At 47.2% G+C, this 24,613-nt stretch overlaps 3 protein-coding genes and 1 long non-coding RNA gene across 9 annotated transcripts in view; 2 read left to right on the top strand and 2 right to left on the bottom strand.

The window, feature by feature from the left end:
* Nucleotides 1-255: 255 nt before the first annotated feature.
* LOC138240749 (uncharacterized) lies at nucleotides 256-2,667 on the bottom strand. Its single transcript, XR_011189993.1, has 2 exons — nucleotides 2,349-2,667; nucleotides 256-802 (listed from the first exon to the last, which is right to left on the bottom strand). It is a non-coding gene; the product is annotated as an uncharacterized lncRNA (long non-coding RNA).
* On the top strand, nucleotides 1,639-5,927 carry LOC138240708 (zinc finger protein 420-like). The gene is made up of 2 exons (XM_069191884.1): nucleotides 1,639-1,941; nucleotides 3,018-5,927. The coding sequence occupies exon 2, from the start codon at nucleotides 3,211-3,213 to the stop codon at nucleotides 4,783-4,785; it is 1,575 nt and encodes a 524-aa protein (XP_069047985.1). The 5' UTR covers nucleotides 1,639-1,941; nucleotides 3,018-3,210; the 3' UTR covers nucleotides 4,786-5,927.
* Nucleotides 5,928-6,001: 74 nt separating this feature from the next.
* On the top strand, nucleotides 6,002-10,271 carry LOC107076069 (zinc finger protein 93-like). 3 transcript variants are annotated; one of them, XM_069191886.1, is made up of 3 exons: nucleotides 6,002-6,887; nucleotides 7,180-7,332; nucleotides 7,759-10,271. In XM_069191886.1, exon 3 carries the CDS (start codon nucleotides 7,952-7,954, stop codon nucleotides 9,467-9,469), a length of 1,518 nt encoding a protein of 505 aa, XP_069047987.1. In that variant the 5' UTR covers nucleotides 6,002-6,887; nucleotides 7,180-7,332; nucleotides 7,759-7,951; the 3' UTR covers nucleotides 9,470-10,271. The 3 variants fall into 3 exon arrangements, with proteins under 3 accessions (XP_069047987.1, XP_069047988.1, XP_069047989.1); XM_069191887.1 differs by lacking the exon at nucleotides 7,180-7,332 and having other exon boundaries at nucleotides 6,003-6,887; XM_069191888.1 differs by lacking the exon at nucleotides 7,180-7,332 and having other exon boundaries at nucleotides 6,009-6,176.
* A 3,545-nt stretch (nucleotides 10,272-13,816) lies between these two features.
* The window catches only part of LOC138240698 (zinc finger protein 93-like), a 33,068-nt gene continuing 22,271 nt past the window's right edge, over nucleotides 13,817-24,613 (bottom strand). For 3 of the 4 annotated variants that reach the window (XM_069191845.1, XM_069191846.1, XM_069191847.1), the window contains one exon: nucleotides 19,769-23,912. In XM_069191845.1, the coding sequence (XP_069047946.1) occupies nucleotides 21,899-23,719 (1,821 nt within the window). In that variant the 5' untranslated portion in view covers nucleotides 23,720-23,912 and the 3' untranslated portion in view covers nucleotides 19,769-21,898. Of the gene's footprint in view, nucleotides 15,911-16,093; nucleotides 23,913-24,613 lie in introns of those variants that run through there. The other variant, XM_069191848.1, reaches the window with a different exon arrangement.

The following is a 24,613-nucleotide window of genomic DNA, read 5'->3' on the forward strand; positions in this document are numbered from 1 at the left end:
TCTCCCCCCCCTATTTTCTCCGCTGACAAACAATATAGACCAGCGTGTCCGCGCTGTGCAGGGTCTCGCCTGCAGGTCCGTCCCGCTGGAAGAACAAGTGTCCCTCCATCAGGAGAACCGGACTCCCTGAGCCGCCCTGAGCGGGTCCCTGCTGGGCCGGTGAGTCACACTGAGTCTGAGTCCGTCTGTTGACATCGGAGCTCATTTCTGACCGCAGCCTGCGGGCTGCTCCCCAGATGTGGGACTTGATGAGCCCGCTGTCTGCGCTGTGTCCTCTCGCCCTGAGCACAGGGTGCAGGTGTTGATCCTGCTGGGACTGTGGTTCCGCTGGGCGCACAGTGCCCACCCGGACCCGGACCCGCTGGGGTCCCGCCGATCAGCGCGAGAGAGAAGCTCTGTTTAAACAGATCAGATCTCTGTCAGTCGCCTCAAGCACAGTCTAATCTGGGCTGTTCGGGTCCGGTGTCCCCAGAATAACAGAACATTTCGAGCCGGACCCGGTCCATGTTTCTGAGGTCTCGGGTCCGTTTCCCTCAGTGAGAGGAGCGGAGTGGAGTCCGGCTCGTCTTCCAGCTGACCCGAGTCCTGTGGAGTCCCAGCGAGTTCAGGACCAGTCCGAGCGGAGTCCAGTGACAAGCACAGAGAGGTGTTATTAGTGTCTTCATGCTTCAGAGCTGTTTATATTGAGCCCCCTGCAGTGGGAGTGAAGAGAGAACAGTGTCCTGTTGTCTCTGTCTCGTCCCCTGGACTGTCCTCAGAACCAAGCAGCGCCAGTGGTTAGATTTTCAGGCAGTCTGAAGCACTGGTGATATTAAATCACACAAGAGAGGGAGAACACAGTTATGTTAGTTTATATTGTAGGTGTGTAGGATTGAGGATACCGTCCTTATTAAAAAGTACTATCTGTAATTAAAACAGTCTGAAGACCATCAGTGATTGGTGTTCACTGAGCTTGGGGTTGGTTGTGAAGACTATCCACACACACACTGAGAGTGCAAGAGACTAAAACGTGTGGTTCGCAATCTGAGAGGTGCTCCAATTCAGCTAGAGTCTTTGCAAATGGAAATAACATTTGATTTTTTAGAGCAATTTTACTCATTAGCAGAAAGTAGCATTTCTGACCAGATGTACTCATTGAACACACTAGTATATCCATATGTCCCAGACATATTGAAGTCATTGATGGTTTTGATGCTTTTTGTCCGTTAAAGTGCAACACCGATGGATATCTCTTACAGTAAAAGACACATGTTGAGGTCCTGTCCTACATTTTTATGGCTCTGAATTGAGTCCAATAAGCATGTGTGTCTCATCATGACTGCATGTATTACAGACTTCCCGCATAAAGACCGGTGAATTACACGGGTTAGCAACACATGAGCGTCTTGTATGTCGGCACCACCAGCGCTGTAAACGAGAGCAATATGGTATCCAACTTCTAAGGAAGTAACTTCTTTCGCACCAGAAGTACTGGAAGCTGTCACACAGTCTTGATGTAAATGAAGACTTATGAACAATTTTAAATGTTATTTCTATAGCCTTGATTATAAGGCACTATCTGTAATATAAGATCTCCTGTGTCCGGCTAATTCCTTTACTAAATATCCCCGGGCAAATATGAAACCTTCACATTATGTATCCAGGAAAACTCGATATAATACAAGCGGCTAAGCCAAATAAATCAGAAATATTCCCGTGTACTTATATATTTTACATATTGTAAATTACTTCTATCACTAAATCGCCTCAGCGCAGAAAGAGGAAGGGGGCGTGGTCTTCTCTCCTCTCGGGGAGGGACTTCCTGTCTCGCGCCAGTGGGGCTGCGCGTGTCCGCGCTGTGCAGGGTCTCGCCTGCAGGTCCGTCCCGCTGGAAGAACAAGTGTCCCTCCATCAGGAGAACCGGACTCCCTGAGCCGCCCTGAGCGGGTCCCTGCTGGGCCGGTGAGTCACACTGAGTCTGAGTCCGTCTGTTGACATCGGAGCTCATTTCTGACCGCAGCCTGCGGGCTGCTCCCCAGATGTGGGACTTGATGAGCCCGCTGTCTGCGCTGTGTCCTCTCGCCCTGAGCACAGGGTGCAGGTGTTGATCCTGCTGGGACTGTGGTTCCGCTGGGCGCACAGTGCCCACCCGGACCCGGACCCGGACCCGCTCAGCGCGCGTTACTATGGTTACCATAAAGCGCTCACCGGAAGCCGGAAGTGCGCTGGAAATATTGTACCAGTAAATAAATTGGAATTGAAAACATGAAACACTGTTCAAAATAATTATTAAAAACATAACATTTAACCTTCTCAGACATTTGAAAATTTATCGTGTAACTGTTTACTCTGAAGCGGCGCAAACGTACCGTCTGATCCGGGCTGTTCGGGTCCGGTGTCCCCAGAATAACAGAACATTTCGAGCCGGACCCGGTCCGTGTTTCTGAGGTCTCGGGTCCGTTTCCCTCAGTGAGAGGAGCGGAGTGGAGTCCGGCTCGTCTTCCAGCGGACCCGAGTCCTGTGGAGTCCCAGCGAGTCCAGTGACGAGCACAGAGAGGTGTTATTAGTGTCTTCATGCTTCAGAGCTGTTTATATTGAGCCCCCTGCAGTGGGAGTGAAGAGAGAACAGTGTCCTGTTGTTTCTGTCTCGTCCCCTGGACTGTCAGCCTGCTCCTGTGTCTGGGACCCAAATCTTTTTAATAATTGTGTTCAGTGTAAGAAGACTCTGCTAAGCTCCCTTGGTCACATGTTTCATACATTTTCTTCTTAAAGATTTTTTTTTTTACCAAATACTAACTTGTACATTGAATGTGTCCTGAGATTAGTAGGGCATTGTATTAATTTAACGTAAATAATACAGACACTAACACATCTGAAAATATCTTTATTGAGGTAAATGTGGTAAAGAAAGTTTGACTTAGTTAAATAAAATCTGGTTATGAAAGTTAAACAGCAAGAGAGAAATATTTTACAGACAAAAATGTCCATTCTCAGAGCAGGTGGATAATGTCTCCTTCTCCTGTGTGTCTGTCCCCCAGGAGCTGTAGAGACCAGCGCTCTCCCTGACACTGGGGACAGGGCTCCACTGAGCTGCAGCACTGTGAGCAGGAGTGGGGCTCCAGTCTGAGGCAGGACACAGAGCCCACAGCTCCTGAAGACAGACAGGGGCTCCCTGAGCAGCACAGGACCAGACAGAGTGAGGAGGAGCTCAGAGGACCAGAGTCTGTCCACATGGCAGAGCCAGAGACAGGCTGTGTTACACAAGGACTCAGTGCGTCAGGGTGTGCTCTGTGTGTGAAGGGTGAGCTGGGAACTCAGGATGCAGTAGGGTGTGGTTGTGTTGAACACAAACTCCAGATACTGGAATGTAAGAGTTTTAAAACAGAACCTCAAGGATTTGATGTTCCAGAATCTCGCGAATCCTGTTCAGATATTGTGTCTCCCAGAGTGAAGAGTGAAAGTGATCTGGACTCCAGCTACACTGCAGATCTGTCCAGGATTCAGTCCCTCAGCACTGCAGCACCGCACACTGAGTCCCATCAGGAGTCTGACCAGATTAAAACAGAAACCACTGGAGTAATGAACATCCAAACAGGAAAGGGAGAGAATCTTGAACAGATTCACACAGGAGAGAGACCGTACTGCTGTGAACAGTGTGGGAAGAGTTTCAACCAGCCAGGACAACTCAAGCTTCATGAACAGATTCACATTGGCGGGAGAGTTTACTGCTGCAAACACTGTGGGAAGACTTTCAATGTTTCAGCACAGCTTAAAAGTCATGAACGGATTCACACAGGAGAGAGACCGTACTGCTGTGAACACTGTGGGAAGAGATTCAACCAGGCAAGAGACCTCAAGACTCATGAACGGATTCACACAGGTGAGAGACCGTACTGCTGTGAACACTGTGGGATGAGTTTTAAGCAGTCGGGAGACCTCAAGAGTCACGAACGGATTCACACGGGAGAGAGACCTTTTTGCTGTGGACACTGTGGGAAGAGTTTCATTAAAGCTGGAGACCTGAAACGTCACGAACGGATTCACACAGGAGAGAAACCGTACTGCTGTGAGCACTGTGGGAAGAGTTTCAACCGGGTGGCACATCTCAAGAGTCACGAACAGATTCACACAGGAGAGAGACCGTACTGCTGTGAGCACTGTGGGAAGAGTTATATTCTGCCAGGACAACTGGAGCGTCATAAACTCATTCACACAGGAGAGAGACCACACAGCTGTCAGCAGTGTGGGAAGAGCTTTATCAGGGTAGGAGACCTCAAGTATCATGAACGGATTCACAAAGGAGAGAGGCCGCACTTCTGCAGATACTGTGGGAAGAGATTTGCCCGGTTGGGAGAACTCCATCGTCATGAGAATATTCATACTGGAGAGAGACCGTACTGCTGTGAGCACTGTGGGAAGAGTTTCAGCCAGGCAGGAGCCCTCAGGGCTCACGAACGGATCCACACCGGAGAGAGACTGCACTCCTGCAAATACTGTGGGAAGAGTTTCATCCGGGCGGTCGACTTCAAGCGCCATGAACTGATCCACACAGGAGAGAGGCCCTACTGCTGTGAACAGTGTGGGAAGAGTTTTAACCGGGCAGGAGATCTGAAGGGTCACGAACGGACTCACACGGGTGAGAGACCGCACTGCTGTGAGCACTGCGGGAAGAGCTTCAATCGAGCCGCGCACCTGAAGCGCCACGAACTGATTCACACGGGACAGAAACCGTACCGTTGCAAACAGTGTGGGAAGAGTTTCACTCAGGCAGTGCACCTCAAGGGTCACGAACGGATCCACACGTGAAATCGACGATACCGCCACACGCGGTTTGGGAAGAGGACTGAGAGTTCAGGCCGAGCTCCCAGTCGTGAACGGATTCACACGGGATAGAAACCGTACTGGTGTGGACGGTGTAAGAGGAGATTCCGTCTGGCAGAGCGTCTCGGAGAGGTGGAGCGATTGTCTTTTCAAAGACGCTGCAGTGCCCCAGGCAGAGCTTCCCTTAACAAAATCACAGAAAAGCACTAAAGGGAACTTAAAATAAAATGTGCCCTAATCTCATTTTTTCAAAGCCAGAGAAGGCTGAAGAAGAAGGGTCCACAGCCAAAACGTTGTGTTTCCTTTCTTCTCTTTTCAGCGTGGAACAAACCTTTACTTGTTCCAAAAATAAAACAGAAAACTTGTGGGTGTTTTTGACACAGGGGATGTTTTATCTGTATGTTACAGCTTTAAATTGTGATTAATACATAGGTTGATGAAGCATTTCTCTTAAAATAAATTTACTTTTTTATGACATAATTTCCATGCATTGCATGTTGGTATTTTCATTATTTATAACCGCAACTTTTTATCAAGAGATTAATTAATACTCCCATTTCCTCTCGAAAGAAGGGAGAATCATTTTATGAATGTGATATTGACCGAGTTTTACTAACAGATAATCTAGAAAGAAATGTTATTTTTTCTCATTCCATCTTACAAAGTCTAATATAACATCAAGGTCCTTAAATCTAATATTCACACTTAAAGGCTTAAAGTTTTGAAAGTCGACCCAAAATACCTATAAATAAAAACCACAAACAAACTTGTCAGAATTTCTTTCCAGCCCTATTGGAAACACAAATGATCTTGTTTATGTTTAAATCTAGAAAGTGTTAGTTTAACACGATAAAACCGAGCAACAGTTTTAAATGTTATTGCTTCATCCTTGGTTGTAAGGCAGTATCTACTGGGAGTTCCTCCCGGCTCTCTCGTCCTTCACAAGCCTATCCGGCTACTTCAATATTCTGTCTCCTTTTTAGTATTTCTGGTGTTTAAATAAAAACGTATTTAAAACAAATCCGGACAATAACAACCATTTTACAGTAGATATCCGGGATCAATCGATATAAACTAGGCGGTTAAACAAAACACCTGCTTACAGCTGTAAAACATCTTTTCATGCAAATACACGAGAAGATGTGTATGAGCGTGTAGGACTGTGTTGTATTTCCCAAACTGTACAGGAAGGGGGCGGGGTCTCCTCTCTTCTCGGGGAGGGATTTCCGGTCTCGAGCTGTTTGGAGCACAAAGGTTCGAGCTCGCGCCAGTGGGGCTGCGCGTGTCTGCAGGTCCGTCCCGCTGGAAGAACAAGTGTCCCTCCATCAGGAGAACCGGACTCCCTGAGCCGCCCTGAGCGGGTCCCTGCTGGGCCGGTGAGTCACACTGAGTCTGAGTCCGTCTGTTGACATCGGAGCTCATTTCTGACCGCAGCCTGCGGGCTGCTCCCCAGATGTGGGACTTGATGAGCCCGCTGTCTGCGCTGTGTCCTCTCGCCCTGAGCACAGGGTGCAGGTGTTGATCCTGCTGGGACTGTGGTTCCGCTGGGCGCACAGTGCCCACCCGGACCCGGACCCGGACCCGCTCAGCGCGCGTTACTATGGTTACCATAAAGCGCTCACCGGAAGCCGGAAGTGCGCTGGAGATGTTTGTGTCCGTCAGTAATTCCACAAACACGATATCAACCTGAAAGAAAAAGGGGGAAATTCCGGATATTTTAAAAGATTAAAAAATTTCTCTTGTGCGGCGTTTTATACATTAAACGGAGATGATTGAAGCAGCCCGAGCTCCGGTTTGCGGTGGTTCTGGTTCGGTTTCCTCCACAAAACAGTTTCCTTCAGTAAGAGGGGAGTCCCAGCGGGTTCAGGACCAGTCCGAGCGGAGTCCAGTGACGAGCACAGAGAGGTGTTATTAGTGTCTTCATGCTTCAGAGCTGTTTATATTGAGCCCCCTGCAGTGGGAGTGAAGAGAGAACAGTGTCCTGTTGTTTCTGTCTCGTCCCCTGGACTGTCAGCCTGCTCCTGCGGTCGGAACAGGTCGCTGGAAGAGATCAGATCCAGATTTAACTGCGAGATCGCCGGGTCTGTGTGAGTGAATCGTGACAGAATTAAACTATTATCAGATATTGTTATTGTGATAATGATAAAAACAAAACTGTTTATACTGAATACTAAGTCCTGCAGTAGTGTAGTTTTTTACATTTTTTTCTATTTAATACTAAACTAAGATCTTTTCTCATTTGCTTTTTGTGTTTTTAATGTATTATAGTGAACAGTGCTTGATAATTATAGTTAAACGTGTTACACCTGTAATTTATTAGGTATTTTATAATTAGAGTCTAGTAAAGCTGCCTTTAACATCACCTCCCCCATGCTTCAGAGTTTTCTCAGAAGCACAAGACGAGCCAGGAGAGTTTGGGAGCCCAGATCTATTGACAGATGAGAGCAGGACAAGCCTGCAGCAGAGTGAAGGAGAGGTCAGGGTGTGGAGGGAGGAAGAACCTGCAGTGACCCCAGAAACAGCAGCTCGTGGGTGAGGCCTGGTGGAGGAGTGTCATGGCCTGGGCATGAACCCCCTCCTCTGGGACCTGCCCACTCGTCTGGACTGATGAGTCCCTGATGAAGGAGCAGCAGAGTGAACTGTGATCTCCACAGAGACAGGCCGTCTGCTTATGCAGAAGAAAGTGCTTCCTTCCTTAGTGGGCAGAGTTTCACTGTTCAGCAGTGTGTTTCATAATGTCATTTAACATAGATCTGCCAACAGTGTATTGAGATAAACATGGTTAAGGACGTTTGATGGAGATAAGGGAAATGTGGTTAGGAAAGTTATATGGAGAGAAAGGAATAAATATTTTGCAGATAACATGTTATATAGTTGTCCTGATATACACTGCGTGAACTAATGTCATTCTCAGAGCAGATGGATAATGTCTCCTTCTCCTGTGTGTCTCTCCCCCAGGAGCTGTAGAGACCAGCGCTCTCCCTGACACTGGGGACAGGGCTCCACTGAGCTGCAGCACTGTGAGCAGGAGTGGGGCTCCAGTCTGAGGCAGGACACAGAGCCCACAGCTCCTGAAGACAGACAGGGGCTCCCTGAGCAGCACAGGACCAGACAGAGTGAGGAGGAGCTCAGAGGACCAGAGTCTGTCCACATGGCAGAGCCAGAGACAGGCTGTGTTACACAAGGACTCAGTGCGTCAGGGTGTGCTCTGTGTGTGAAGGGTGAGCTGGGAACTCCGGATGCAGTAGGATGTGGTTGTGTTGAACACAAACTCCAGATACTGGAATCTAAGAGTTTTAAAACAGAACCTCAGTGTGAGACACAAGGACTTGATCTTCAAGAATCTCATGAATCCTGTTCAGATGTTGTGTCTCCCAGTGTGAAAAGTGAAAGTGATCTGGACTCCAGCTGCACTGCAGATCTGTCCAGGATTCAGTCCCTCAGCACTGCAGCACCGGATACTGAGTCCCATCAGGAGTCTGACCAGACTATAAAAGATACCAGAGGAAATATGAACATTCAAGAAAGAGTAGTTAAGAATAATGAAAGAATTCACACAGCAGAGAGACAGTACAGTTGTGAGTACTGTGGGAAGAGCTTCAGCCAATCAGCAGCCCTCAGAAGTCACGAACGGATCCACACAGGAGAGAGACCGTACTGCTGTGAGCACTGTGGGAAGAGTTTCAGTGTGGCTGGGGCCCTGAAACGTCATGAGAGGATCCACACAGGAGAGAGACCGTATTGCTGTGAACAGTGTGGGAAAAGTTTCAACCAGGCAGGAGCCCTCAAACGTCACGAGAGGATTCACACGGGAGAGAAACCTTACTGCTGTGAACAGTGTGGGAAGAGTTTCAGTTTTGCAACCAATCTCAAGATTCATGAACGGATTCATGCAGGAGAGAGACCGTACTGCTGTGAACAGTGTGGGAAGAGCTTCAAGCAGGTAGGAGCCCTCAAACGTCATAAACGGACTCACACTGGAGAGAAACCTTACTGCTGTCAACAGTGTGGCAAGAGTTTCAGTGTGGCAGAAACCCTGAAGTGTCATGAACTGATCCACACAGGAGAGAGACCGTACTGCTGCCATCAGTGTGGGAAGAGCTTCAGTTTGGCTGCACATCTCAAGATGCATGCACGGACTCACACGGGAGAGAGACCGTACTGCTGTGAGCAGTGTGGGAAGAGCTTCAAACGTTCAGGCAAACTCAGAAGTCATAAACGGATCCACACGGGAGAGAGACCGTACAGCTGTGAACAGTGTGGGAAGAGCTTCAGTGTTTTAGGGTCCCTCAAACGTCACGAACAGCTGCACACGGGAGAGAGACCGTTCTGCTGTGAGCAGTGTGGAAAAACTTTTAGCTTGGCCGCACATCTCAAGATTCACGAACGGATTCACGCCGGAGAGAGACCGTACCGCTGCGAACAGTGTGGGAAGAGTTTCCACCGCTCGGGAGACCTCAAGACTCACGAGCGGATCCACACGGGAGAGAGACCGTACTGGTGCGAGCATTGTGGGAAGAGCTTCAATCAGGCCGGCGCCCTGAAATATCACGAACGGATTCACACCAGAGTGAAACCCAATTCGTGTGAACGGTGTGGCAAGAGTTTCAAACACGCCGGAGCCCTCAAGCGTCACGAACGGGTTCATGCAGGGGACGAACCATTGTAGTGGTTCCGGGCATATTATTTCACTTAGAATATAAGTGTTTTCATGATTATTAGACGTCTTTATGCGTCCTCGAATCAAGCAGCTTAGGCTTCTGTGAAAAAGCAGAAGAATTCTGCTCAGAAGAGAGTCTCTCTCTCTCTGCACTGGGATACTCCCAGCACAGAGCACGCAGCTGACAACAGACAGGCCCAGCTCTGTCTTCTCGGAGGGGAGTTTTAAATCACCAAGAACATTTGGACAGCAGATCTTTGAGTATGAAACTTTTTTTTCGTGTTCAAAATCTCTGGGCTTGAACCGTTATTCCAAACAGGATTGATCATTCTCAGTAGGACATGCGTATTTACTTGTATCTGAGGAATTGAATGCGATGTAATTATCTGAGACTGATAAAACCCTCTGAGCTGGAAAAGAACTCGTTAGAGTGGAGATTTTCCAACTCTGGCTCTACCTCTCCTCTGTCTCATCTCGGAGTAAACGATAAACCTTTCGTGTCGCAGCAGATCAGTTCACAAATACTCTGATACTTGTTGGTTTCTTATGCATGTTTTGTTGTGATGTGTATTGTGGTGCTGCCAGTCTCACTGATATATTGTGCAGCCTAAGCCCAGTCTCCCTGCACTATCCTGAGTGAAGAACGATGTCCTGTTGTTTCCGAATTTCTCTGCACACCAGTTCTCCAAGTACGTGGACCTAATTACACCTTCTATATCACTTTGATGAAGTTTGTAAGACGGTCCTTTGTGCCAAATTGAGACAAATCATTTTTTTGACATCAATAAAGCAGGCAAATAATTTTTCTCTATATTTGTGGTGGACATGTTTGTTTATAAGTGTGGGTGGATGTGTAGCAGTTTAGTAGGAAGCTGCTCTGACTTTTACTCTGGACTCTTTGCTTGCTAAGGAAAGCCAGTATTGGGGTATTCATGATGCTACAGAATATCTTCCCCCCGGTTCCTGTTCGTACAGGGGCCCTGGTAGGTATTAGGGTTAAGTCTGTCTTCACTCTTAAAGATGGGGGTGATCAATCACTGATTCCAGGCCTCAGGGAAGGATCCAGCTCTCAGTATGAGGTTGAGCAGGGACTTACAGCAACTATGACCTGCAACTCATTGATTCTATCTTACTGCTCCCCTGCCACCCTGAATAGGAGGAAGTGGATAGGAGATGGATGGACAGACACCATATAAATCACTACTGATCGGGTGTGAGCTAGACGACCTGTAACGTTTGCTGTTCACGCCTTGGAAGTTCACATCTCGGAAAACCTCCAATCACCGGGCAGTGTTTACCTGCTTGCAGGTGGGTTGAGAGACGGACAAACACAGTTGATGAAAGGGATTGTATAGTTTATTCTGGTGTGTTAACTTCATTACATCATTAGAATCTTCACAGAAACACAGAGTAAAAATGAGAGAAGCCAGACGGGGGATCAGTAGAGTAAAACAGAATGAAGATGGTGAGACAGGGAGGACAGAGAGATGAGAAAGACCATCACCACCACCCTCTGCGCTTGTGCCTGTGAGAGCACCTTGTTCTCATCGTCTAGGACACCGGATTCAGGCGGAAGAAACACACTTGTGCAGAAGAAGGTAGGATGTGAAGAGCTGTACTAATTTAATGTTTTTTTACAACTTAACAAAGGGGAATTCATGTTTGTTTTCCTCTCTGCTTTTTCTGTACTGAAACATCTGATGATAAGAGTTATCACTTTCACTTTTTAATGCTTTACTAGCGTTATAAAAAGCAATGATTCATTTTACCTGTATTTTTTATTCATTTTTATTCATTTCACATCTAGATATTATACACTGCCTTTAGATATTAGATATTATGTCTTGTTTGGTATGAGACCAGTGAACAGTGAAGCACAGACCGATCCACTCCAGAGGCCATTACAAATCTCAACACAAGAAGTTACAGTCTTAATGTACATCAGATGTATTTTTTGCCTTGTAATTTTTCATGTTTTTAATGGAGTTTAAGTAATTTTGCATTCCCACCTTGCACGCATTAAAAGACAGAGAAGCACTAGACCGTATCTGCCCAGTATGACTGACAGCTGAATTACAAATAAATGCTCCTTTTCCATCTGGCACCTTGCACTGGGTGACAATGTCAAACTACTTAAATGTAACATTCACACTTAAACATCAAGTTCTGCAAATCGTCCCGAGTGTCTTTTCCAGCCTTACAGAACACACACATCATCCTGTTCTCGTTTCAGTTAGAAAGTGCTAGTTTAACAGAATAAAGTCCAGGAAAAGTTTATTTAACATTGTTTCTAAGGCAGCAGCTGTTCCACAAGTCTTCCTGCGTCACACACAAACCTGTCCGCTAACTCCTTCATTAAATATATCCGGATAAAAACAAAAGGTTAATGGTCTATATCCGGATAAAACAAGTATTTAAGCAAATAAATCATCTTTTTACATTTATAAATCGTCTTATCATTAACCTTTATGGTTTACTTATAATACTAAAGTAGTATTATTACTTTCAAACTATTACGAGAAAATCGCTTGTACTACTCGCCTCAGTACAGGAAGAGCTGGAGGGAAGGGGGCGTGGTCTTCTTCCCGATCAGCGCCCGTTACTATGGTTACCATAAAGAGCTCACCGGAAGCCGGAAGTGCGCTGGAGACGCTCGTGTCCGTCAGTAATTCTACAAACGCGATATCAAACTGAGACCCCAAAGGTTAAAAGAATAAGGGGGAAATTCCGGATATTTTAAACGATTTAGAAAATTCTCCTGTACGGCGTTTTATAGATTTAAACAAAGATGAAAGAAGCAGTCCGAGCTCCGGTTTGCGGTACTTCTGGTTATTAGTGTCTTCATGCTTCAGAGCTGTTTATATTGAGCCCCCTGCAGTGGGAGTGAAGAGAGAACAGTGTCCTGTTGTTTCTGTCTCGTCCCCTGGACTGTCAGCCTGCTCCTGTGTCTGGGGCCCAAATCTTTTTAATTATTGTGTTCAGTGTAAGAAGAATCTGCTAAACTCTTTTGGTCATATATTTCATACATTTTCTAATTGAAAGAAAAAGTCTAACAAATACTAACTTACATTGAATGTGTCCTGAGATTAGTAGGGCATTGTATTAAACATCAATAATACAGACACTAAGACATCTGAAAATATCTTTATTGAGATAAATGTGGTAAAGAAAGTTTGACTAAGTTAAATAAAATCTGGTTATGAAAGTTAAACATTGAGAAATATTTTACAGAAAAAATTGTTCATTCTCAGAGCAGGTGGATAATGTCTCCTTCTGTGCGTCTCTTCCCCAGGAGCTGCAGAGACCAGCGCTCTCCCTGACACTGGGGACAGGGCTCCAGTCTGATCAGAGCTGTTATTAAAGTCTCTTCTCCTGTGTGTCTCTCCCCCAGGAGCTGTAGAGACCAGCGCTCTCCCTGACACTGGGGACAGGGCTCCAGTCTGATCAGAGCGGTTATTAAAGTCTCTTCTCCTGTGTGTCTGTCCCCCAGGAGCTGTAGAGACCAGCGCTCTCCCTGACACTGGGGACAGGGCTCCACTGAGCTGCAGCACTGTGAGTGCTGTAAAAAGTCTCGGACACACGTGTGTTGGTAACAAGTAGACATATGTCCTACAGCTAAGTGTGTATTTTAAAATTTGTGCCCATTATATCTAATTCACTAATCCCAGTACAGGAACTCTGTAAATCTGAGAAAGCATGGATTTATTTAAGATAGTCTGATCACTGTTTGGCGGCGGTGTCAGATTTGATCCCCTGATTGGAATAAAACCCCAGATCGTGTGTGTCTGTTAGTGAAAGTGATAACTCTTAACATCAGATGTTTGAGTACAGAAAAAGCAGAGAGGAAAACAAACATGAATTCCTTTGTTAAGTTGTAAAAAAATATTAAATTAGTACAACTCTTCACATCCTACCTTCTGCTGCACAAGTAAGTTTGTATGTTTTCCGCCTGAATCCGGTGTCCTAGACGATGAGAACAAGGTGCTCTCACAGGCACAAGCGCAGAGGGTGGTGGTGGTGGTCTTTCTTTTCTCTCTGTCCTCCCTGTCTCACCATCTTCATTCTGTTTTACTCTACTGATCTCCCGTCTGGCGTCTCTCATTTTTACTCTGTGTTTCTGTGAAGATTCTAATGATGTAATGAAGTTAACAAACCAGAATAAACTATACAATCCCTTTCATCAACTGTGTTTGTCCATCTCTCAACCCACCTGCAAGCAGGTAAACACTGCCCGGTGATTGGAGGTTTTCCGAGATGTGAACTTTCAAGGCGTGAACAGCAAACATTATAGATTGTATAGCTCAGGCCCGAACTGTAACTAGTTTGTGTCCATCCAACTCACACACCCATTCTAAATATATAATAAACAATTTATTGATACAACATCAGACCATGCATAAGAAACCAACAAGTAATAGAATATATCTGTGAATCATCTGCTGTGATACAAAACTCAGACCACTCTTTCGGGGAAGAGAAGAAGTAAAGTCAGGAGTCTCATGGTTATATCTTGTTCTGGTCTGGCTCAGATAAACTCATACAATTACATCGCATTCAAATTCTCAAGTAAATATGCATTTATGATCATGAACTCAAACTTGTATTTGAAATAATAGTTAAACTCCCGAGAATTATAACGTGAAAAAAGATGTTATATACTTAAAGATCAGCTGCACAACATTCTTGGTGAGAATGGTCTTGGCAGAAAGAGACGAGGAAAAAACTCAACTGAGCCCATCTGCCTTATACTTCATGTGGTGGTTCGGAATGAAGACAGCTACATGACGTCTCAGAGTGGAAGATTGTTATTCAGATAAGATGCTTTTCTTCTACAGTGGTTTCTCTGCTGTATGATTCCGTTTATGACTTTGGAGCGCCCCTACCTGGTGGAAGCTCTTCCCACAGTGCTCACAGCAGTACGGCTTCTCTCCTGTGTGAATCCGTTCATGAATCCTGAGATTTGCTGCCTGGGTGAAACTCTTCCCACAGTGCTCACAGCAGTACGGTCTCTCTCCCGTGTGGATCCGTTCGTGACGCATAAGATTTGCTGCCTGCTTGAAACTCTTCCCACACCGTTTACAACAGTAGGGTCTCTCTCCCGTGTGAATCCGTTCATGAATCCTGAGATTTGCTGCCAAACTGAAACTTTTTCCGCACTGTTTACAGCAGTACGGTCTCTCCCCCGTATGAATCCGGTCATGAATCTTGAGATTTGCTGCCGAACTAAAACTCTTCCCACACTGTTCACAGCAGTACGGTCTCTCTCCTGTGTGAATCCGTTTGTGACATTTCAGGGCTCCTGCCTCAATGAAGCTCTTCCCACACTGTTCACAGCAGTACGGTCTCTCTCTGGTGTGAATCTGTTCATGACGTTTAAGGGCTCCTGCTTGGGTGAAACTCTTCCCACACTGTTCACAGCAGTACGGCCTCTCGCCTGTATGAATCCGCTCATGATTCTTGAGATTTGCTGCCTGACTGAAACTCTTCCCACACTGTTCACAGCAGTACGGTCTCTCTCCTGTGTGAATCCGTTCATGTGTCTTGAGGTCTCCTGAATGACTGAAACTCTTTCCACACTGTTCACAGCAATACGGTCTCTCTCCTTTGTGGATTTGTTCATGATTCCTCAGATTTGCTGCCTGACTGAAACTCTTCCCACACAGTTTACACCAGTATGGTCTCTCTCCTGTGTGAATGCGTCTGTGACATTTAAGGGCTCCTGCTTCAATGAAGCTCTTCCCACACTGTTCACAGCAGTACGGTCTCTCTCTTGTGTGAATCTGTTCATGACGTTTAAGTGCTCCTGCTTGGGTGAAACTCTTCCCACACTGTTCACAGCAGTATCGTTTCTCTCCTGTGTGATTCTCTTCCCGATTCTCGACAGTTCCTGCACAGATGCTCAGTGGTTCCTCAGTCTGTGTTTTAATCTGGTCAGACTCCTGATGGGACTCCAGTGCTGCAGTGCTGAGGGACTGAATCCTGGACAGATCTGCAGTGTAGCTGGAGTCCAGATCACTTTCATTCTTCACTCTGGGAGACACAACATCTGAACAGGATTCATGAGTTTCTAAAGCATCAGATCCTTGTGTATCACACTCAGGTTCTGTTTTAAAACTCTTAGATTCCAGTATCTGGAGTTTGTGTTCAACACAACCACATCCTACTGCATCCTGAGTTCCCAGCTCACCCTTCACACACAGAGCACACCCTGACGCACTGAGTCCTTGTGTAACACAGCCTGTCTCTGGCTCTGCCATGTGGACAGACTCTGGTCCTCTGAGCTCCTCCTCACTCTGTCTGGTCCTGTGCTGCTCAGGGAGCCCCTGTCTGTCTTCAGGAGCTGTGGGCTCTGTGTCCTGCCTCAGACTGGAGCCCCACTCCTGCTCACAGTGCTGCAGCTCAGTGGAGCCCTGTCCCCAGTGTCAGGGAGAGCGCTGGTCTCTACAGCTCCTGGGGAAGAGACAGACAGGAGAAGGAGACATTATCCACCTGCTCTGAGAACATTAGTCAATGCAGTGCATATCAGGACAAACCTGTAACACTGTTATCTGTAAAACACTTCTTCCTTTCTCTATATATTTCCTTTATTATTAATTGCTGTAATGTTTATGTTAAATTAATTAATATAATGACCTGTTAGTCGCCTTCAGTTCTCCTCAGTTCAAGTAAGACAGTAAGATGCTGCACAACTGTATTTCCCTCCAGTTTCTCCTGATGAACTCCTGGGCTGGACTGGCCTCAAGTTCTGTGTTGCTGTCATGCTGAACAGTGAAACTCTGCCCACTAAGTAAGGAAGCACTTTCTTCTGCATAAGCAGACGGCCTGTCTCTGTGGAGATCACAGCTCACTCTGCTGCTCCTTCATCAGGGACTCATCAGTCCAGACGAGTGGGCCGGTCCCAGAGGAGGGGGTTCATGCCCAGGCCATGACACTCCTCCACCAGGCCTCACCCACGAGCTGCAGTTTCTGGAGTCACTATATATACATACTTATGACGTAAATAAAATTGACTATAACTGTATTTTATTATATTAAAAGACTACAATGTTACAGGACTTCACTGGGATTTTAGCAGCAAGGAAGTATATTCAATATATGTTCCAAATTTTAAGAATAAAGGTCAGTATGTCAGCAGGCTTTCAAATACTGGACACCCCTGTCCTAGAGCCAGGACCCTGCCTGGAGGCTCTGATTGGCTCATGAAGGAGTGAAGACCAGCAGACACACTGACTGACCCTGCAGGACCGGGACTGGACACCCCTGTCCTAGAGCCAGGACCCTGCCTGGAGGCTCTGATTGGCTCATGCAGGAGTGAAGACCAGCAGACACACTGACTGACCCTGCAGGACCGGGACTGGACACCCCTGTCCTGGAGCCAGGACCCTGAACACTGGAGGCTCTGATTGGCTCATGAAGGAGTGAAGACCAGCGGACACACTGACTGACCCTGCAGGACCAGGACTGGACACCCCTGTCCTAGAGCCAGGACCCTGCCTGGAGGCTCTGATTGGCTCATGAAGGAGTGAAGACCCACAGACACACTGACTGACCCTGCAGGACCGGGACTGGACACCCCTGTCCTAGAGCCAGGACCCTGCCTGGAGGCTCTGATTGGCTCATGCAGGAGTGAAGACCAGCAGACACACTGACTGACCCTGCAGGACCAGGACTGGACACCCCTGTCCTAGAGCCAGGACCCTGCCTGGAGCCTCTGATTGGCCCATGAAGGAGTGAAGACCTGCAGACACACTGACTGACCCTGCAGGACCAGGACTGGACACCCCTGTCCTAGAGCCAGGACCCTGCCTGGAGGCTCTGATTGGCTCATGAAGGAGTGAAGACCTGCAGACACACTGACTGACCCTGCAGGAGCAGGACTGGACACCCCTGTCCTGGAGCCAGGACCCTGAACACTGGAGGCTCTGATTGGCTCATGAAGGAGTGAAGACCCACAGACACACTGACTGACCCTGCAGGAGCAGGACTGGACACCCCTGTCCTAGAGCCAGGACCCTGCCTGGAGGCTCTGATTGGCTCATGAAGGAGTGAAGACCAGCGGACACACTGACTGACCCTGCAGGAGCAGGACTGGACACCCCTGTCCTAGAGCCAGGACCCTGCCTGGAGGCTCTGATTGGCTCATGAAGGAGTGAAGACCTGTGGACACACTGACTGACCCTGCAGGAGCAGGACTGGACACCCCTGTCCTAGAGCCAGGACCCTGCCTGGAGGCTCTGATTGGCTCATGAAGGAGTGAAGACCTGTGGACACACTGACTGACCCTGCAGGAGCAGGACTGGACACCCCTGTCCTAGAGCCAGGACCCTGCCTGGAGGCTCTGATTGGCTCATGAAGGAGTGAAGACCAGCGGACACACTGACTGACCCTGCAGGAGCAGGACTGGACACCCCTGTCCTAGAGCCAGGACCCTGCCTGGAGGCTCTGATTGGCTCATGAAGGAGTGAAGACCAGCAGACACACTGACTGACCCTGCAGGAGCAGGACTGGACACCCCTGTCCTAGAGCCAGGACCCTGCCTGGAGGCTCTGATTGGCTCATGAAGGAGTGAAGACCAGCAGACACACTGACTGACTGACCCTGCAGGAGCAGGACTGGACACCTCTGCCTCGATCTAATCCTGTTCTGGGTTCACTCCAGGGTACAGTTTGTAACTCAGCTCAGCTAGAACGCACACCAGCAGCTCTGTAGGGACCCTGGTTTAGACAGCAGCTGTGCTCTCCCAGTTCTCTTCCTGCGTTACAGCACTGGAAACTCAGCTCCCAGTCTGCTTCTGTAAGACTGCACTGTAAAAGTGTCCACTGCTGCTTTCTCAACACTTGATCTGTAAGACACTTCAGACTTGAGGTTTAATATCAGTCTATAACTTATTTAATTTCATGCACACATTATAATTTCTCTATACAGCAAGATAACCTGGAGAAAGTTGTTTCTCTATTATTACAATACATTACTTGCACTCCAGTTGCTCTCTACTGAAAACCATACTTTATAAAAATACTTATGTCTACTCTTATATCTTGTACTGACATACGAGAGTGAAATTATTATTATGACAATAACAATATCTGATAATAGTTTAATTCTGTCACGATTCACTCACACGGACCCGGCGATCTCGCAGTTAAATCTGGATCTGATCTCTTCCAGCGGACCTGGACACTGTTCTCTCTTCACTCCCACTGCAGGGGGCTCAATATAAACAGCTCTGAAGCATGAAGACACTAATAACACCTCTCTGTGCTCGTCACTGGACTCGCTGGGACTCCCCTCTTACTGAAGGAAACTGTTTTGTGGGGGAAACCGAACCAGAACCACCGCAAACCGGAGCTCGGGCTGCTTCAATCATCTCCGTTTAATGTATAAAACGCCTTACAGGAGAAATTTCTAAATCGTTTAAAATATCCGGAATTTCCCCCTTATTCTTTCAGGTTGATATCGTGTTTGTAGAATTACTGACGGACACAAACATCTCCAGCGCACTTCCGGCTTCCGGTGAGCGCTTTATGGTAACCATAGTAACGGGCGCTGAGCGGGTCCGGGTCCGGGTCCGGGTGGGCACTGTGCGCCCAGCGGAACCACAGTCCCAGCAGGATCAACACCTGCACCCTGTGCTCAGGGCGAGAGGACACAGCGCAGACAGCGGGCTCATCAAGTCCCACATCTGGGGAGCAGCCCGCAGGCTGCGGTCAGAAATGAGCTCCGATGTCAACAGACGGACTCAGACTCAGTGTGACTCACCGGCCCAGCAGGGACCCGCTCAGGGCGGCTCAGGGAGTCCGGTTCTCCTGATGGAGGGACACTTGTTCTTCCAGCGGGACGGACCTGCAGGCGAGACCCTGCACAGCGCGGACACGCGCAGCCCGACCGCCGCGAGCTCGGACCCGTGTGCGCAAGCGCTGTCGGGAGGAGGGGGCGGGGTCTTCTCTCCTCCGGGCGGCATTGTGGGTCTTGTGGTGTTGGAGCACTGCCCCCTGCTGGTCATGACGAACTGAAGACGTGCAGGGAATGTACTTTTGATTGTAAATTATTAATTATTAATAGTAATGATACTAATTGACTTTTGTAAGAAAAGGCGAACGACAAGATGTTTTATACAAAATGTGATTTATTTGCTTATACCTTTGTTATATTGATTGTTCCCAGATCCTCTAAGGTGTTTGTGTTTGTAATGTAAAAACGGGATCTAGCTATAGGCGTTGTACTGAAACCCTACAGTTTTTCAAATCACGGCCTCCTTCGCTACAGGACACACCCAGGTTTTCAACGGAAAGTGAATCGTCAGTAGGAAACTCAGTCTGACATTTCAGTTCAAGTCCCTCAGTCACTGTCGCCAGAGTCATTCCTGTTTCTGCTACACAATAAAAGGAAGGGGTAGGTTTTCGAACTGTGGGATACTACGTGTCTCTGTGTTTTCTCAACAGAATCAGATCACTTTATTGGTCATACACAATTTCTTGCATGAGGAATTTGTCTTTTCTCAGACCCCAGCTCGCTCTCCGTGAGCCACACAGACAGGGAGAGAGAAGCTGGGGGTCAGAGCGCAGGGTCGGACGTTTATACGACGCCCCTGGAGCAGCTGGGTTTCAGGGCCTGGCTCAGTTTAGTTCAAGCAGGGAGCTGCATCAGCATGCGTAGGCTGCAAAGGAACAAGTAAAGGTTTATTCCCTGCTGAAAAGAGAAGAAAAGAAACACAACATCTTGGCCGCGAGGCCTGCTTCAGGTGTGAGTTTCTGTTTGGTCAGGAGTAAGAACTGATTTGAGTGAGAGGCCTGGAAGAGTTGGTGAGTTTCTGGCAGAGACGTTTGAAAGCAGGGGAGAGACAGCTGAAAAATTAGCTCACATGACAGGGAAAAACACCCACAGCCGAAACGTTGCGTTTCCTTTCTATTCGTCTCAGCAGGGAATAAACCCGTTACCTGTTCCTTTGCAGCCTACGAATGCGGACACAGCTCCTACCACCTGAAGTACTTCTGTCCAATATCATGTTTGTATTACAAACGTTTGAAATATTGTGTTGATTTTTGCTCATTTGTCAACACTGTAATTCATCAGTCATGCCAATAAAGCTTGTTGAAAATGAAAATTCAATCAATCCTTTGCGATACATTAGGAAAGATTGGTCACGGGAGTAAATTAAACTATTTTCGTTGAAGTCCTTTCACCTTTGTCTTGTATTTCTACTTTCAATATATTTGGATATTTTCTGAGGAAAGTGGACACTTCGGGCTATGCGAATTGAATAGGGGGACAGTTCAAATATATTTGCATTTTGTGTTTTTATTGAGGTAATCCTGCTTGCTGTGGGGTACTGGGGCATCTTTGAAGAGACGGTCACTCCGCTCCATCTCTCAGGTGCTCACGCAGACTGAACCTCTTCCCACACTGTGCACAGCAGTACAGTGTGACCTGATGGCTTTTATTGCAACAATTAAGAAATTGGAAACGTTCTCGACAGCCATTAGGAATCAAACAAACATCATAATTTACCGACTGACACACGGGTTCGAAATATACAAAATACAATTTACTGATACGATACCAAAACATGCATAAAAAAAAACAAAGAGTAATTAAATATATCCGAGAATCTGCTGTGATATGAAAGGTTAATCTTTCTTTTGGGAATTAGAAGGAAAAGAGGTAAAGTCGGAGTTACAATGTCCTCACTGTAACGTGTTCTTCTCCGAGCTCAGAGGTTTGATCAGTCTCATGTCATTACATCACACGCACATTCTCAAGTAGAAATTAATATGCATTTACGACTGTGAACTATTAAACTTGTGTTTGGAATAATAGTTCAAGTCTCGAACCTTATAACGTGAATAAAGAAGTTTTATACTCAAAGATCTGCTGCCCAACATCCTTGGCGAGTTCAAACTTCCCGCTGAGAAGACAGAGATGGGGCAGTCTGTGGTCCGAGTTGCTTGCTGTGTGCTGGGAGTGCACAAGGGTAGCCAGGGAGAGAGAGATCCTTACTTAGTGCTGCTGGGGACGGCTCTACAAGGAAAAAGTATTGCAACGACCTCTGGAGGAGACTTTAGAAGCCAGGGAGCTAACCTTGGAAACTGAGGTGTGTGCGAGTGTTCAGAGCAAGATATCTAGCGCATGGTCTCAATGTTATCAAAGGCCAGTCCTGGTACCCTCTCTGCGTATTCTTCATTAGTGAACGTACCTGTAGGTGATGACCAGAGACATTGTACTAGCAGGTCCTGTATAGCAGAAAGAGACTAGCAAGACAAAAAGGAGTCAGCCTGTGCTTCATACCATTAGATGGATCAGAAGTTAGAGAAATGCATGGCACCTTGGCGTGTGTTCCACACTGGGAAAATCATGATCCAAAGGTGCCTCTTTTTTCTTCTAGTTTTCTGCTTGGTCAAAGCTTGGTCCAGGCTGGTGGCGAAAGCAACAAAAAGCCTATTAACACTCTTTAGGAGCACTAAATTCCACATGAGGTGACGCGCTTTTCTGCAACAACGGTGTCTCTCCCGTGTGAATCCGTTCATGACGCTTGAGGGCTCCTGCCTGGTTGAAACTCTTCCCACACTGCTCACAGCAGTACGGTCTCTCTCCTGTGTGGATCCGTTCGTGAATTTTAAGGTGTGCTGTAGAACTGCAAGTCTTCCCACAGTGCTTGCAGCAATAAGGCCTCTCTCCCGTGTGAATCCGCTCATGATACTGGAGGGCTCCTGCCTGCTTGAAGCTCTTCCCACACTGCTCACAGCAGTACGGCCTCTCTCCTGTGTGGATCCGCTCATGGCTCTTGAGGGCTCCTGCCTGGTTGAAACTCTTCCCACAGTGTTTACAGCAGAATGGCCTCTCTCCAGTGTGAATCCGTTCATGAATTTTACGGTGTGCTGCAGAATTGCAACTCCTCCCACAGTGTTTGCAGCAGAAGGGTCTCTTTCCTGTGTGAATCCATGTGTGCTTCTTGAGATTGGCTAGCTGGGTGAAGCTCTTCCCACACTGTTCACAGGAGAAAGGTCTCTCTCCTGAGTGAATCAGCTCGTGAGTCTTGAGGGATACCACCCACTTGAAACTCTTCCCACACTGTTCACAGGAGTAGGGTCTCTCTTCTGTGTGAATCCGTTCATGACTCTTCAGGACTCCTGCCTGGGTGAAACTCTTCCCACAGTGTTCACAGCAGAATGGCCTCTCTCCTGTGTGAATCCGTTCATGAATTCTAAGGTGTGCTGCAGAACTGCAATTTCTCCCACAGTGCTTGCAGCAGTATGGTGTCTCTCCTATGTGAATCTGCTCATGATGTCTGAGGGCTGCTGGATATTTGAAACTCTTCCCACACTGCTCACAGCAGTACGGCCTCTCTCCTGTGTGGATCCGTTCATGAACCTTGAGAGCTCCTGACTGCTTGAAACTCTTCCCACAGTGCTCACAGCAGTACGGTCTCTCACCTGTGTGAATCCTTTCATGAATCTTGAGGCCTCCTACCTGGTTGAAACTCTTCCCACACTGTTTACAGCAGTATGGTTTCTCTCCTGTGTGGATCCGTTCATGACACCTGAGGGCCCCTGCTAAATGGAAACTCTTCCCACAGTGCTCACAGCAGTACGGTCTCTCTCCTGTGTGAAACTGTTCATGAACCTTGAGATTTGCTACATGGTTGAAACTCTTCCCACACTGCTGGCAGCTGTACGGTCTCTCTTCTTTGTGAATTTGTTCATGTTTCTTTAGCGTTGCTGCCCAAGTGAAGCTCTTCCCACACTGTTCACAGCAGTACGGTCTCTCTCCTGTGTGAATCCGCTCATGATTCTTAAGGACTGCTGCCCGACTGAAACTCTTCCCACAGTGTTCACAAGAGTACGGTCTCTCTCCGCTGTGATTTTGTTCCTGATTCTCGACAGTTCCTGTACAGATGCTCACTTGTCCCTTGTCCTGTGTTTTAATCTGGTCAGACTCCTGATGGGACTCAGTATCCGGTGCTGCAGTGCTGAGGGACTGAATCCTGGACAGATCTGCAGTGTAGCTGGAGTCCAGATCACTTTCACTCTTCACTCTGGGAGACACAATATCTGAACAGGATTCATGAGATTCTTGAAGATCAAATCCTTGTGTCTCACACTGAGGTTCTGTTTTAAAACTCTTAGATTCCAGTATCTGGAGTTTGTGTTCAACACAACCACATCCTACTGCATCCTGAGTTCCCAGCTCACCCTTCACACCCAGAGCACACCCTGACGCACTGAGTCCTTGTGTAACACAGCCTGTCTCTGGCTCTGCCATGTGGACAGACTCTGGTCCTCTGAGCTCCTCCTCACTCTGTCTGGTCCTGTGCTGCTCAGGGAGCCCCTGTCTGTCTTCAGGAGCTGTGGGCTCTGTGTCCTGCCTCAGACTGGAGCCCCACTCCTGCTCACAGTGCTGCAGCTCAGTGGAGCCCTGTCCCCAGTGTCAGGGAGAGCGCTGGTCTCTACAGCTCCTGGGGGACAGACACACAGGAGAAGGAGACATTATCCACCTGCTCTGAGAATGGACATTAGTCAAAACAGTGTATATCAGGACAACTTTGTAACCTTATCTGTAAACAGTTTTCCTTTCTTGCTGTATAACTTTGTTAACCATATTTATCTCAATACCCAATCTACAGATTTATCATTGGCTGTATCATTTATGTTAAATTAATCTATACAATGTGCTACTAGTCTCTGAACACATTCAATGTACAAGTCAGTTTCTGGTAGAATTTCTCTTTGAAAAAGTAAATAGGAAATATTTGACCAAAAAAGCTGAGCAGATAATTTGCAGCAGTTGCTTTCAGATCTTGCCTGTTCTTGGGATGAACAAATATTCATTATCCATCTGCTCTGAGAATGACATTAGTTCACGCCGTGTATATCAGGACAACTATATAACATGTTATCTGCAAAATATTTCTTCCTTTCTCTCCATATAACTTTCCTAACCACATTTCCCTTATCTCCATCAAACGTCCTTAACCATGTTTATCTCAATACACTGTTGGCAGATCTATGTTAAATGACATTATGAAACACACTGCTGAACAGTGAAACTCTGCCCACTAAGGAAGGAAGCACTTTCTTCTGCATAAGCAGACGGCCTGTCTCTGTGGAGATCACAGCTCACTCTGCTGCCCCTTCATCAGGGACTCATCAGTCCAGA

Source organism: Lepisosteus oculatus, chromosome 7 (assembly GCF_040954835.1).
Source record: "Lepisosteus oculatus isolate fLepOcu1 chromosome 7, fLepOcu1.hap2, whole genome shotgun sequence".
NCBI lineage: Eukaryota > Metazoa > Chordata > Actinopteri > Semionotiformes > Lepisosteidae > Lepisosteus > Lepisosteus oculatus.